Here is a 14,666-nt window from a genome sequence, read left to right on the forward strand (position 1 = left end):
TTATTCTTGAGTTGTTACGCACACACACACACACGCACGCACGCACGCACGCACGCACGCACACACACAAACACACACACACACATTATTGCGTTATAAATATTATTCTTTAGAAAATGAAGCAACGGTGTTTATCAACATAAAGCACAAGACAATACGCACTTTAAAAAATATAAACATAAGTAATTTTGAATTATCCCTGCAGAAATGTGGAAAAATGGATTGTGCTTAAGATTGAGAAATGACTGAGTATTTTTGTAAAATTTGGGCCAGGCTCTCAACCAATCAGATTCGCTGAAACGCATCATGTATACGATATTATAAATTATAGATCCTATAAAACGCTAAGAGCAAAATATTAATCACCGAATTATACCGGTTAATAGTTTGTTAATGAGAAATGTTTGTCTTTAATACCGCAATTTATGAGATTTACAGCTGTCAATGAATAAAGCCATGAGAGCAAGATTATGAAATTAAGGTACGTTCAATCATGAATGCATTCAAACCGCAGATCATAAAGAAATACTAATTATTTCCATACTTCAAAAAAAAACTGTTCAGTGTTTTTTTGTGTTTTTTTTCAAAGACTTTATCGAAAATTTCTCATGCATCTCACAAACATATGTTGATACAAAATCATTGTTGTTGTCGTTGTTGATGATGATGATTGTGATGATGATGATGATGATTATGATAATGGTTGTGGTGGTGGTAGTGGTGGTGGTGATGATAATGATGATGATGATGATGATGGTGATGATGATGATGGTGTTGGTGCTTCTGCTACTTCTGATGCTAATGCTTGCTGTTTTGCTGATAATAGTGATACTGTTGCTGCTACTAATGAAAACATAATAAATGATAGAATCGAACAAAGACGTTTACGCGTTTAATGATGATGATGCTGATGATGCTGATGATGATGGTGCTTATGGTGGTGGTGGTGGTGGTGGTGATGATGATGATGATGATGATGATGATGATGGTGCTTCTGCTGATGTTTTGTTGATAAAGATGATAATGTTGCTGTTGCAGATGAAAACATATTAAATGATAAAAATCCAAGAAAGAAGTGTACACGTTTACTGACAGAGTACACTTTTTTAATGCAAATGATGATGATGATGATGATGATGATGATGATGATGATGATTTTGATGATGTAGGTGATGCTGCTTCTGATGCTAATGCTTGCTGTTTTGCCGATAATAGTGATAATGTTGCTGCTGCTGATGAAAACATAATAAATAATAAAATCGAACAAAGAAGTTGACACGTTTAATGATGATGATGATGATGATGATTACGACGACGACGACGATGATGATGATGATAATGATGATGGTGGTGGTTGTGGTGGTGGTGGTAGTGGTGATGATGATGATGATGATGATGATGATGGTGCTTATGCTGCTGTTTTGTTGATAAAGATGATTATGTTGCTGTTGCAGATGAAAACATAATAAATGATAAAAATCCAACAAGAATTTTACACGTTTACTGACAGATAACACATTCTGTAATGCAAATGTTAGATTCGTTTCGATGGAAGTATCATCTGATAATCTTATGATATATTTCCCTCACTTCTTGAAGTATAAAACACAGAATTGGTAAAATCATGTAAAACAATAACTTCAAAATCACGCTCATGAAATAAATAGGGTGAAAATTAATTTTCAGCCCCATCACAAAAATGACTAAAATTTCGGGTATTTGGAAGACGAAAAAGGGTAACATTAGTAGAAATCCTGTGGTTGTTGTAATAAACAAAAATATGGCAGCGAATTTCTTGGCACGGCTTTCGTCATTAACATCTGGGGAAGCCCGCGCTAATCTCGTCTGCTGAATGAATAAACAGACGAGAGTTGTCAGCGCCACTATGAGAACTATTCCATATGGCACGTAGAACGTTGTAATCGACGTCAGCTGAATGTCACGTGACGAGAGCAATAGAGTGGTGTCTATCACGCACGAGCGCTCGCCGTCGTGGAATCGCGCGGAATCGAGTTTGATCGTATACAGCGCCATCACAGCGAGATTTGCACAAACCATGACGAAGAGAATGAAAACTATCCAGAAAAGTATGTTTCTCTTTCCACAAGGCGAACTCGGTCGAACAACGCAGCATAAAATGTTTATCGCGATAACGAGCAAGTACAAAATCATAACGAATTCAATTGTTTTCTCCGTATGCTGCAATACAATACACGGTCGGTCTTCCTCGGAAAAGGCGGGACCAAACTCACGAAGATATATTCCAATTCCCAAATAGGCTACTGTTGTCAATGACATATTCAAGAGCAACCAATGCCGTGTTAGCACCAGACGCGATTTGTCCACGATAAAGTCAACGATGATTAGTAGCGTAAACAACGTATTCGTGAGAACGCCACATCCAGATACAACGTTCAACGCAAACAGCCACGCATGGACGTCAACGTTGCTTGTGTCCTTGGGAACTGATCCTCCATCGTCGACTTTTGACCCGTTTTCACTGAGGATTGTATCGATGTCAGATTTAGATAGGTTTAGCAGAACGCTGATGTCAAAAACTTGGTCTTCATTATTGTTGAAGAGGTAGTCTTCAGTTGTCGCCATGGTAGCACTTTTGGAAATACTTTGAGTACTGGATATAGGTCTGAAAATAGCAGATATAAATATAAATGAAATACAAATGTAGGCGTCTTATCAACCAACATTGTTTCACGTTGAAACGCGAGGGTGTGGTCTTCCACGTGGGGAAGACAGATAACGTGGAGAAAACCCTATTTGTCCGAGTTAGGTTTGTGGTCACCAAATCGGACATCTGGGGAAACCCCACATGTCCGAGCTTGGTTTGTGGTCACCAAGCCGGACATCTGGGGAAATCCCACTTGTCTGAGTTTAGTGGCCACCAAGCCGGACATCTGGGGAAACCCCACTTGTCCGAGCTTGGTTTGTGCTCACCAAGCCAGACATCTGGGGAAACCCCATTTGTCCTAGTTTAGTGGTCACCAAGCCGGACATCTGGGGGAAAACTCACTTGTCCGATTTTGGTATGTGCTCACCAAGCCGGACATCTGGGGAAATCCCACTTGTCCGAGTTTTGTTTGTGGCCACCAAGCAGGACATCTGGGGGGAAACCCACTTGTCCGATTTTGGTTTGTGGCCACCAAGCAGGACATCTGGGGGAAAACCCACTTGTCCGATTTTGGTTTGTGCTCACCAAGCCGGACATTTGGGGAAATCCCACTTGTCCGAGTTTGGTTTGTGGCCACCAAGCAGGACTTCTGGGGAAATGCTATTTGTCCGAGTTGAGTGGCCACCAAGCAGGACATCTGGGGAAATCCCTCTTGTCCGAGTTTAGTGGCCAGCAAGCCGGACATCTGGGGAAAACCCACCTGTCCGAGTTTGGTTTGTGGTCACCAAGCCGGACATCTGGGGAAACCCCACATGTCCGAGCTTGGTTTTTGGTCACCAAGCCGGACATCTGGGGAAATCCCACTTGTCCGAGTTTAGTGGCCACCAAGCCGGACATCTGGGGGAAAACCCACTTTTCCGATTTTGGTTTGCGCTCACCAAGCCAGACATCTGGGGAAACCCCATTTGTCCGAGTTTAGTGGTCACCAAGCTGGACATCTGGGGAAACCCCACATATCCGAGCTTCGTTTGTGGTCACCAAGCCGGACATCTGGGGAAATCCAACTTGTCCGAGTTTAGTGGCCACCAAGACGGACATCTGGGGAAACCCCACTTGTCCGAGTTTGGTTTGTGCTCACCAAGCCAGACATCTGGGGAAACCCCATTTGTCCGAATTTAGTGGTCACCAAGCCGGACATCGGGGGGAAAACTCACTTGTCCGATTTTGGTATGTGCTCACCAAGCCGGACATCTGGGGAAATCCCACTTGTCCGAGTTTTGTTTGTGGCCACCAGGCAGGACATCTGGGGAAATCCCACTTGTCCGAGTTTTGTTTGTGGCCACCAAGCCGGACATCTGGGGGAAAACCCACTTGTCCGATTTTGGTTTGTGCTCACCAAGCAGGACATCTGGGGAAACCCCATTTGTCCGAGTTTTATTTGTGGCACCAAGCCGGACATCTGGGGAAATCCCACTTGTCCGAGTTTTTTTGTGGCCACCAAGCAGGACATCTGGGGAAATTCTACTTGTCCGAGTTTTGTTTGTGGCCACCAAGCAGGACATCTGGGGAAACCCCACTTGTCCGAGTTTTGTTTGTGGCCACCAAACCGGACGTCTGATGACACCCACTTGTACGAGATTGCATTGGGGCCAACAGGCCCGTACATCTGAGGAAACCCCACTTGTCCGAATTGGTTTGTGGCCACCAAGCCGGACATCTGGGGATATTCTACTTGTCCGAGTTTGGTTTGTGGCCACCAAGCCAGACATCCGAGGAAACCCCAACTGTCCGAGTTTTGTTTGTGGCCACCAAACCGGACATCTGGGGGAAAACCCACTTGTCCGATTTTGGTTTGTGCTCACCAAGCCGGACGTCTGGGGAAATTCTACTTGTCTGAGTTTTGTTTGTGGCCACCAAGCCGGACATCTGGGGGGAAACCCACTTGTCCGATTTTGGTTTGTGGCCACCAAGCAGGACATCTGGGGGAAAACCCACTTGTCCGATTTTGGTTTGTGCTCACCAAGCCGGACATTTGGGGAAATCCCACTTGTCCGAGTTTGGTTTGTGGCCACCAAGCAGGACTTCTGGGGAAATGCTATTTGTCCGAGTTGAGTGGCCACCAAGCCGGACATCTGGGGAAATCCCACTTGTCCGAGTTTAGTGGCCAGCAAGCCGGACATCTGGGGAAAACCCACCTGTCCGAGTTTGGTTTGTGGTCACCAAGCCGGACATCTGGGGAAACCCCACATGTCCGAGTTTAGTGGCCACCAAGCCGGACATCTGGGGGAAAACCCACTTTTCCGATTTTGGTTTGCGCTCACCAAGCCAGACATCTGGGGAAACCCCATTTGTCCGAGTTTAGTGGTCACCAAGCTGGACATCTGGGGAAACCCCACATATCCGAGCTTCGTTTGTGGTCACCAAGCCGGACATCTGGGGAAATCCCACTTGTCCGAGTTTAGTGGCCACCAAGACGGACATCTGGGGAAACCCCACTTGTCCGAGTTTGGTTTGTGCTCACCAAGCCAGACATCTGGGGAAACCCCATTTGTCCGAATTTAGTGGTCACCAAGCCGGACATCGGGGGGAAAACTCACTTGTCTGATTTTGGTATGTGCTCACCAAGCCGGACATCTGGGGAAATCCCACTTGTCCGAGTTTTGTTTGTGGCCACCAGGCAGGACATCTGGGGAAATCCCACTTGTCCGAGTTTTGTTTGTGGCCACCAAGCCGGACATCTGGGGGAAAACCCACTTGTCCGATTTTGGTTTGTGCTCACCAAGCAGGACATCTGGGGAAACCCCATTTGTCCGAGTTTTATTTGTGGCACCAAGCCGGACATCTGGGGAAATCCCACTTGTCCGAGTTTTTTTTGTGGCCACCAAGCAGGACATCTGGGGAAATTCTACTTGTCCGAGTTTTGTTTGTGGCCACCAAGCAGGACATTTGGGAAACCCCACTTGTCCGAGTTTTGTTTGTGGCCACCAAACCGGACGTCTGATGACACCCACTTGTACGAGATTGCATTGGGGCCAACAGGCCGTACATCTGAGGAAACCCCACTTGTCCGAATTGGTTTGTGGCCACCAAGCCGGACATCTGGGGATATTCTACTTGTCCGAGTTTGGTTTGTGGCCACCAAGCCAGACATCTGAGGAAACCCCAACTGTCCGAGTTTTGTTTGTGGCCACAAAACCGGACATCTGGGGGAAAACCCACTTGTCCGATTTTGGTTTGTGCTCACCAAGCCGGACGTCTGGGGAAATTCTACTTGTCTGAGTTTTGTTTGTGGCCACCAATCCGGACATCTGGGGAAATTTTACTTGTCCGAGTTTTTGTGTGGCCACCAAGCCGGACATCTGGGGAAATCCCACTTGTCCGAGTTTTGTTTGTGGCCACCAAACCGGACGTCTGATGACATCCATTTGTACATGATTGCTTTTGGGCCAACAGGCTGTATATCTGAGGAAACCCCACTTGTCCGAGTTTGGTTTGTGGCCACCAAGCCGGACATCTGGGGATATTCTACTTGTCCGAGTTTGGTTTGTGGCCACCAAGCCAGACATCTGAGGAAACCTCACCTGTCAGAGTTTGGTTTGGGGTCACCAAACCTAACATCTGGGGAAAACCCATTTGTCCGAGTTTGGTTTGTGGTAACCAAGCCGGACAAGTTGTTTTCCTCCGGATCCTCTAATAACACATGATCCCACCCTTGAGTAACAATGTGCCAATTAGAGTAATAACTATAATGTTATAATAACTGAAAAAAAGTTTAACTAAAAGTTTAACTAAATGACTTTTCAAATTACACAAATAACACATATGTACGTACTGTATATTGTAAGAGAACTTCGTATCATCTAAGACAACATTTAACGCATTTTGGCTCATCTCCTCATACACAAAATACCTGTCATTTATAGTTTGCTCCAATAGATCAATATACTATAAAAACTTAAAATGTAAAATTACTTGAACGTACATTTCTGTCCGTTTTTAATCATTTAATCACGCGCATGTCTCTTCCTTTGGAATCACAGAATGGTTTTCATTTTAGTAATTTTGAAAGCTTTTGACGAAAACGAACGCCAAAGTTTTATTAAGTCATAATTCATTTTTTCAAGACTGTTGGCCAGCAGTTCGCGCATGCGCTCTTACTTTTATAGAGAAATTTGCGCGAACACTAAACATATGCCAATTTCACGAACGGCTTAGTAAAGCAATACATTGTCAAATAAAATAAACGATCATTATTACCAAGATGCCTTTCTAACGTTACAAGAACAGTATTTCATTCATGAACTTAAGTTGCTTATTAAAAAAATCGCTTTTTATCGCCGTATTACGGAAGCAATTAACTTAAGATTTTTTTTTATTTAAAAGTGATATTTTTTACATTTATATCTTGGAGAAACTTAGGCTCTGAAAATGTTATATAATTTGAAAAAAAACAACAAAGTTGAGTAAATAATCAATGTCTCGTTAGTTATTACGTTTATACAGATTAAAGACTATTCAAGTTTCGACCAAATTTATTTAATAAAACGGCACCCAGTTTCATACTAAAGTAGTGTAAACGGAATAAACTGGAACCGGGGTTGACGATCACGCTGCCTTCCAAGCAAGAGATCGATTGAGATTTGTTATGCAATAATTTGTCTCCAGGACCACGCCATAAGAAGCGGTAACAGAACTCTCTGGAAGTCGTAACTTTTCATTCGGCCATTTACCATCGAACACAATCTCGAATGTATATGGACGGTTTACGATGTCATAATTACATCTTAACATTTAACATTAAGTAAATCGCGTAGTAATTTCAATTTAGCAGTTAAATTGCATGGCTTTACTCTTGGGAATCCCATTCATGTATGCAATAATACACTTGGCAACAAATTTAAACTCAGATATACAAAAAACACATTAAAACACTTCACTTTTAATAAATGATTTTCAAAATTTTACGAACTACTTCGCTGATGTCCCCGCATACTTTCGAGGTTGTTTACGACGGAAAATAGCCGAGGAGATCCGAATTGCTACAGTTTACTCAAAGTCAGTACAAAACATGAGCAAAAGCTTTCTGATGCATCAAATCTTCATTAAATAAATCAATGAAGGAAGCTCGTTTCTGTCTTATAAAAGAGATTATTCTCCCCGATAAAATAAGGTGACTCTCTTCCATCATCCTAGATGCCTTGTGACTGGGAAGCTAATTTCGCCCCCGGAGATATCTGCGTGAATTAGGACTAAATTACAGAGTACAGTTTCATTATTTCTTATGATTGTTATTCTATTTTGTCTGTGACAGCATTTATCGAAAGCACTTACCACAAACTCTATATAACGAATGTCAACCAAATTCATCATGCACTGGTTGAGAACGGAAGAAAATTATATATCCACAAATGTTTTTGACACCCACGAGACATTGAATTACGCAAATTCTTTTTTTGATGTCTTGGATGCTGTCGACGATCCGATTTAACAGCTTGCTTCAGTTTTATAACTCTTTATTTATATTAGTTCAAGATATATCTCCACATGAATATTTCCACTTAAACTTTTAGTTTCACTGCCAAGAAACGTTCATTCGCACATCTTTTGAGAAATTCGTGGATATTTCATACACTTCTGACATCAAAGTTTCTGTTATTTTGTTTTGTATATACCTGTGTAAGTATTAAACAGCAAATCCCTTTTATTTCAATATAAATCAACAAAAACAAATTACATTTAAGTCTCTGCTTATTCCAGTTTTACATAGGTAAGCACTAATTGCATTTTTCCGTACATCAAACGCCCATATCAAGGACGGGAGGAGTGTTATCACTCTCTAAATCTTCAAATGAAGAGTATTCACGCGTCACTGTCCGTCAAGCCTCGCAATGATCTATACGATTTTTTTGTAGAAACATGCTCTCTGACTGAACCGCTACCTCATCATACATCCAGATAAGAAATGGAGATACTTTGTGAAGATCATATGTTCTTACAAAGAATATATGTTTCCTAGGAACGAAAACATAACAAACAAACCTATCTACAATGAAGTTTTGATCACCGATTCTGGCATGTAATTTGTCTCAGCTGTGAGTATGTGTTTTTCTTGCATTCACATGTCATGATCTTGAAGTTGTTCATCCCGCGGGTTCAGTAAGGGGATCCCTAATCGAATATCCATATTTTTCTTGAAATCACTTAATTACATTTTAATTGCATCCATTCCGACGCAACACATCCACATCCACAAAAATGCGCACACATTTGACGAACAGACCATATAGGCACCTGGTATATCCAGTTAGTTTGTTAACTTTAACTTGTTCAAAATAAATTGCATTAGAGTTTTTATTGCAAAACTTTCATTACATTTTAATCTTCATACGCAGCATAACAGAATATTTGCACAATTCTTGAAGATTTCAGTTGGTTCTGCATCTGTAAAATACATTACTTGTATTCGTTTAATTATCCACACTCTCGAGAACGATTTCAAAGAAAGCTTAATTACCTCGAAGAGCTTTTAATACCCTTGATGAAAGGTTTCATTGTATATTTATTTCGGAATTTATCCGCAGGAGTGTATATAACAGAAAAGTTAACCTCCATGGTATTTCGGCTTTTAATACACATACTACACATTGCTTTACATCTTTGCATAAACATGTTAGTAATTTGCATTTGCCGCATAACTTTAGCAGAACAGAGCAGAATATAAAATAGCAGAATACAACGCAACAGAACAGAACACAACAGCACAGACATTATATTTAAACCGCTACGTTTTCTCGTAATATACATGAATACAAAAGTAAACATTCATTCGTTCAGATCTAAAGGAAATCATACAAAATAAATAACAAAACTGAGTATGAGGTGATAAATATGACATAACAACAACCTTATAGTTTCATAACAAGCAATTAATGAGCATGAGTTGATAGATATGACATAACACTAACCCAATATCCAACAATTACGTAATTAGCAATAAATGAGCATCAGTCGATATATATGACATAACACAAACCTTATAATTTCATATCAAGAAAGTATTGAGCATGAGTCGAGAAATGTGAGATAAAACTACCTAATAATTTCATCACAAGAAATTATTGAACATGAATCGATACATATGACATAACAACAACCTTATAATGTCATAATATGCAATTATTGAGCATGAGTCGAGAAATGTGACATAAAACAACCTAATAATTTCATAACAAGCAATTATTGAACATGAATCGATAAATATGACATAACAACATGTTTAGCAATAAATGAGCATTAATGAGTTTCAACTAATATGAAAAAGAACAAAACATGAAAACATGGACATTAATTTGTTGAACGATAACAATCACATACGGTTGTTTAATAATTCGTTTCTTATATAATAAGCATATTTTTTTCATATTTTTCAAGCTTTTTAAAAATGTTAATATTTTTAGAATTTAGAAATTTAAGCTATTCGATTTAAAAAAATCATATTCGATTTTATCAAAAGACGGGAAAATAAGATAAATCTGTTGAAGAAAGTTCATGTACGGAACGGCTCTATGCCAGACAGTACTTCACAGCAAGCCATAAAAAAGTGGAATTTATTCATGATGAGAGATTATTCGAAACCACAAACTATTAAAAATTGTGAATCTAGAGTAAAACCATGGTTGGACGTGTTTTTGGGACTTATGCCCATCGACTTTGTGACATTTTAATACTATGCGTGTGAATGTAAACTTATTTATACTCACACACGGGCCTTGCCCATTCGCCGAGTGCTCCGTTCAGATTGTTAGTCATTTTAGGTTTTTGGAGCAAAGTGCACAGACAGAATACAACCCTGGTTAGAGCTACCCTGGTTCTTTAAGGTGCACCAGTGTATAGCACTGTCACACGGGACCCCCATTTAACGTCCCTCACGGAAGACGATTAGTATTTTTAGTGATGCGACGGGGAATCGAACCTGCGACCCCTGGATTGATAGTCAAGTGTGTTACCACTAGACCACGTATCCGCCACTATGCAATATGTTTTCGAGTTTATACATAAATCTGTCTGGCAACACTTATCTGCCATACGTTTTCGTTCAGTTTGGAGAAAATCTGTTCATAGTCTTCTCTGATTAAAGTGTAAAAAATGAAATGCGGAGGCTTGAAAATATAAAACAATTCTTTATAAGATGAATAAACTCGTTTTGGTCACGCTCTGCAACAATTTCAACAAACAAACCTACCTAGTGATCATTCGGACTAGATTTTTGTGTTCAAAGTCACCACAACCGAGATCTTTGAACTTCTGACCTCAAAATCAATAGAGTTCATCTGTTGACCATGACCAACTTCCTCATCAAGTTTTAAAGACCGTAGGCCCAATAATATTTTAACTGTCTATCAGACAAAGTATTTGTGTTCAAGGTCAACGCGTACGTGACCTTTGACCTACTGACCTCAAAATGAATAAGGACAATCTGCTGGTCAAATTCAACCTCCTTGCCATGTTTGAGGACCAACAAACTTATGCCTTATGCCTAACTCTTTGACAAATTAACACTTTTATTCGAATCGATTTTTCTTTATAAATAAATCCGTCCATTTGCACTTATCTGCCGGACATTTTCATTCGCCTTGGCGCTAATCTTTGATTTCTCTCTGATCATATTATTATAAGTACTAAAGAACGACCAATTGCGTCTATGTTTAATTTTTTGCTTTATTGGTAAATGTGGATGAGAACATAATAAAAGTATCAAATAATTATTTGTATACATGAAACGAATGAATCTCAAGGGAGGCTCCGAGCTTCTATTAGATGTTAGAATACAAACCATATTTTAGCCAATGACATTGCAAATCATTAAGGGCTAGGCTTACTCATAAAGAATTTTTACTCTCGCGGGTGTTTGGAGGTCCGTCGTCTACCACTCACCCGAAACACACTCAATCTGTCAGATGTTGCGCTGACAATTTTGTATCCAATGATGTTGTTTTCGAAGTCTGTTCGATGGCCTGAAGTAAACTCTTAAGTATTAACGCTCATCATGCACATTCTTAATCATCTAGATTGTGCTTTATGTTATCTAACTATTACATAATCTAGATGTGAGATATTGTCTACTAATATTAGAAAATGCTTTTCATGTAAAATCAGGTATAACGTTTTTCTGACTTCACATTAGCGTCAGAAATTTGGGTAAAGTTTGGAACACTGAGACCTACCAAAATCTTCCTACAATTGCATAAGTGTTTGAAAATCACATGGCAAATCTTCTGAGAATTTTTCTAGACAAGCATAAATTTCTTCTTAGTTTTCAATCAGGTTTTCGACAGTATTATTTATGTCCGTCAACACTAATACGATAAGTAGATTCTTGGTTGAAAGGCATTGACTGTGGTAATTTTTCTTTCAAGATCTCCGTAAAGCTTTTGACATTGTTGATCACGATATTCTTCTTCAAGTTTTTCAAATGTATCACTTTTCTGAATCAAGCCTTTAGCTTATGACTTCATATTTACTTCAGCGAAGACAATGCGTAAAACTTCATACAAAGAAATCTATATTTTGAAATGGTAAAAGTGGTGTTCAACTAGGATCCATTTCGGTCCTCTTCTCTTCTTGATTCATATCAATGATATAACTCTTTATCTGAACCAATTTTGAAATATGGCCTATTTGCTGATGATTTAATTTTTCATACATCTGGATATAATGTGACCAAATACTTGGTGCTATAAATGGTGTATGGTAATCCATCCTGGTAAATCTAAATGCATGTTGATTTGTAGTTGTTACACATCCAAACAAATTACATTTTTTTTCGTTGGTTATGAATAATTTAACGCTTGAAAAACTCTTAAGGAATATCTGGTTCTGAGTGTTATCATTGATGATCAATTAAACTGGAAATACCACATTAACAAACTATGTCGTATATTGAAATTGCACTTCTGAAAAGAAACAGTTAATCATTAAACTAGGACATGAACAAGCTTTTTTTACAACGCTTTAATTTTATCTACGGTGGATTATTGCTGTACAGTATGGAGCAGATGTATAAAATACATTAAATGTTAACAAATCAGAAAAAAGTTGTTAAAATAATTTTACAAAACCGTCTTTTTACCACTTTTAGTCCTTTATTTGTAGAATTTACTTTGTTATGTTTTAAAAACTGATGAAACATTAATGTTGTTGTTACTATCTTTAAAAATCAGTGTTGAATTTTTTGTCTATAATTGTTAAATTGCTGTATTTGGATGAAGAATATTTTGTCGTAGTTGAAGACCACATTGTAAACAAGATACTGATTAAAGATGTGCATTAATGTGTCATTATCATAAAATAAGGTTGTACTTTTGTAACGGAGAATATACGTCATATATACCATTTTCCTTACCGGGTTCGAATATTTGTTATGGTTTTTTTTATTTCTCTCTATACTTTTGATAGTATTATATTCGACGAGTTTTCCTAAAAACATACTGATTATATCATTATGGGCGTTTACTGACTTATAGACTTTAACATGAACCACGGTAAGACCGTAATTTCGGTCTAATTTTCCAGTAAAACCCACAATATTATAATTACAAGCCTGAGGATTATTTCCATGTGGTGTAAGCAAAGATTAGATCTTCGGATACGTTGTTCCAAAACATTCTGCTGCAACAATACTACGTGCGCGGAGGCAAAATTCAATTTTCCGATCAAGCATTGATTGAGCTTATTGGTTACGTCCGTATGGTATTAAACTTGCAGATAATATTGTTAGCTTTGATCTTTTAACTGGCTGGGAATTAAACACGATTTTTTTAAAAAACACATTTTATTGCATTCCCTAGTACTTTCTTCCTTTAATTTATAATAAATTTATATATGTTTACCTCTATTGGTCTAACTTGAGAAAGTCATTTGTATGAAGTGGTGAAAAGTAAGCCAGTTAAAATATATTAGATGAAAAAGTTAGTATAGTCGTATACATCGTGTATCAGTCATATATATGATAGATCAACAGCGACAGCAACGACGAAGTCGCGGGACACTTCTTAAAAAGCTGTAAGTATACGAATCATTTCGTGAAAAAGGGCAGTGAACACATACTATTATTTTCGGAAAGGTACAATAAACGCATATTTTTGAAGCGACGCTGCGTTTTTTGTATAGGACCGACGAAGATGCTTTATTTCCTGAAATGAACCGATTAGAAAGATACGTTATATTGAATAGGCCAATGAAAAAAACTCAACATTTTTTATTTGCTTTTATTTCTCGAAAGCACCGATGAGAACGCTATTATTTCTCGAAAGCACCGATACGAATGCTATTATTTATCGAAAACATCGATAAAGATGCTATTATTTCTCGAAAGTACTGATGAGAACGCGATAAGAACGCTATTATTTCTGGAAAGAACAAATGAGAATGCTTTGAAATCGGCAAAGGGCCGACGAGAACGTTACTATTTCTGGAAAGGGCCGAGAAGACGCTATTATTTCTTAAAAAAGGCCAACGATTAGAACGCTATTTTTTCTCGAAAAGCACCGATAAGAACGCTATTATTTATTGAAAGTATCGATAAGAACGCTATTATTTATCAAAAGCACCGATAAGAACGCTATTATTTCTCGAAAGCACCAATAAGAAAGTTTTTATTTCTTGAAAGCATCGATAAGAACGCTTTTATTTCTCAAAAGCAGCGATAAGAACGCTATTATTTCTCGAAAGCACCAATAAGAAAGTTTTTATTTCTTGAAAGCATCGATAAGAACGCTTTTATTTCTCAAAAGCAGCGATAAGAACGCTATTATTTCTCAAAAGCACCGATAAGAACGCTATTATTTCTCGAAAGCACCAATAAGAAAGTTTTTATTTCTTGAAAGCATCGATAAGAACGCTTTTATTTCTCAAAAGCAGCGATAAGAACGCTATTATTTCTCAAAAGCACCGATAAGAACGCTATTATTTCTCAAAAGCACCGATAAGAACGCTATTATTTCTTGAAAGCATCGATAAGAACGCTATTATGTCTCAAAAG

At 38.7% G+C, this 14,666-nt stretch overlaps 1 protein-coding gene across 1 annotated transcript; it reads right to left on the bottom strand.

Moving 5' to 3' along the window:
• Nucleotides 1-105: 105 nt before the first annotated feature.
• On the bottom strand, nt 106-9,242 carry LOC128232215 (uncharacterized). The gene is made up of 2 exons (XM_052945645.1): nt 7,958-9,242; nt 106-2,644 (listed from the first exon to the last, which is right to left on the bottom strand). Exon 2 carries the CDS (start codon nt 2,602-2,604, stop codon nt 1,558-1,560), a length of 1,047 nt encoding a protein of 348 aa, XP_052801605.1. The 5' UTR covers nt 2,605-2,644; nt 7,958-9,242; the 3' UTR covers nt 106-1,557.
• Between the last annotated feature and the right edge of the window lie 5,424 nt (nt 9,243-14,666).

The sequence above is a fragment of the Mya arenaria genome, chromosome 4 (genome assembly GCF_026914265.1).
Source record: "Mya arenaria isolate MELC-2E11 chromosome 4, ASM2691426v1".
NCBI classification, from domain to species: Eukaryota; Metazoa; Mollusca; class Bivalvia; order Myida; family Myidae; genus Mya; species Mya arenaria.

Coding starts and splice junctions, on each gene's coding strand:
- LOC128232215 (XM_052945645.1), bottom strand. CDS start 2,604: ATGGCGACAACTGAAGACTACCTCTTCAACAATAATGAAGACCAAGTT.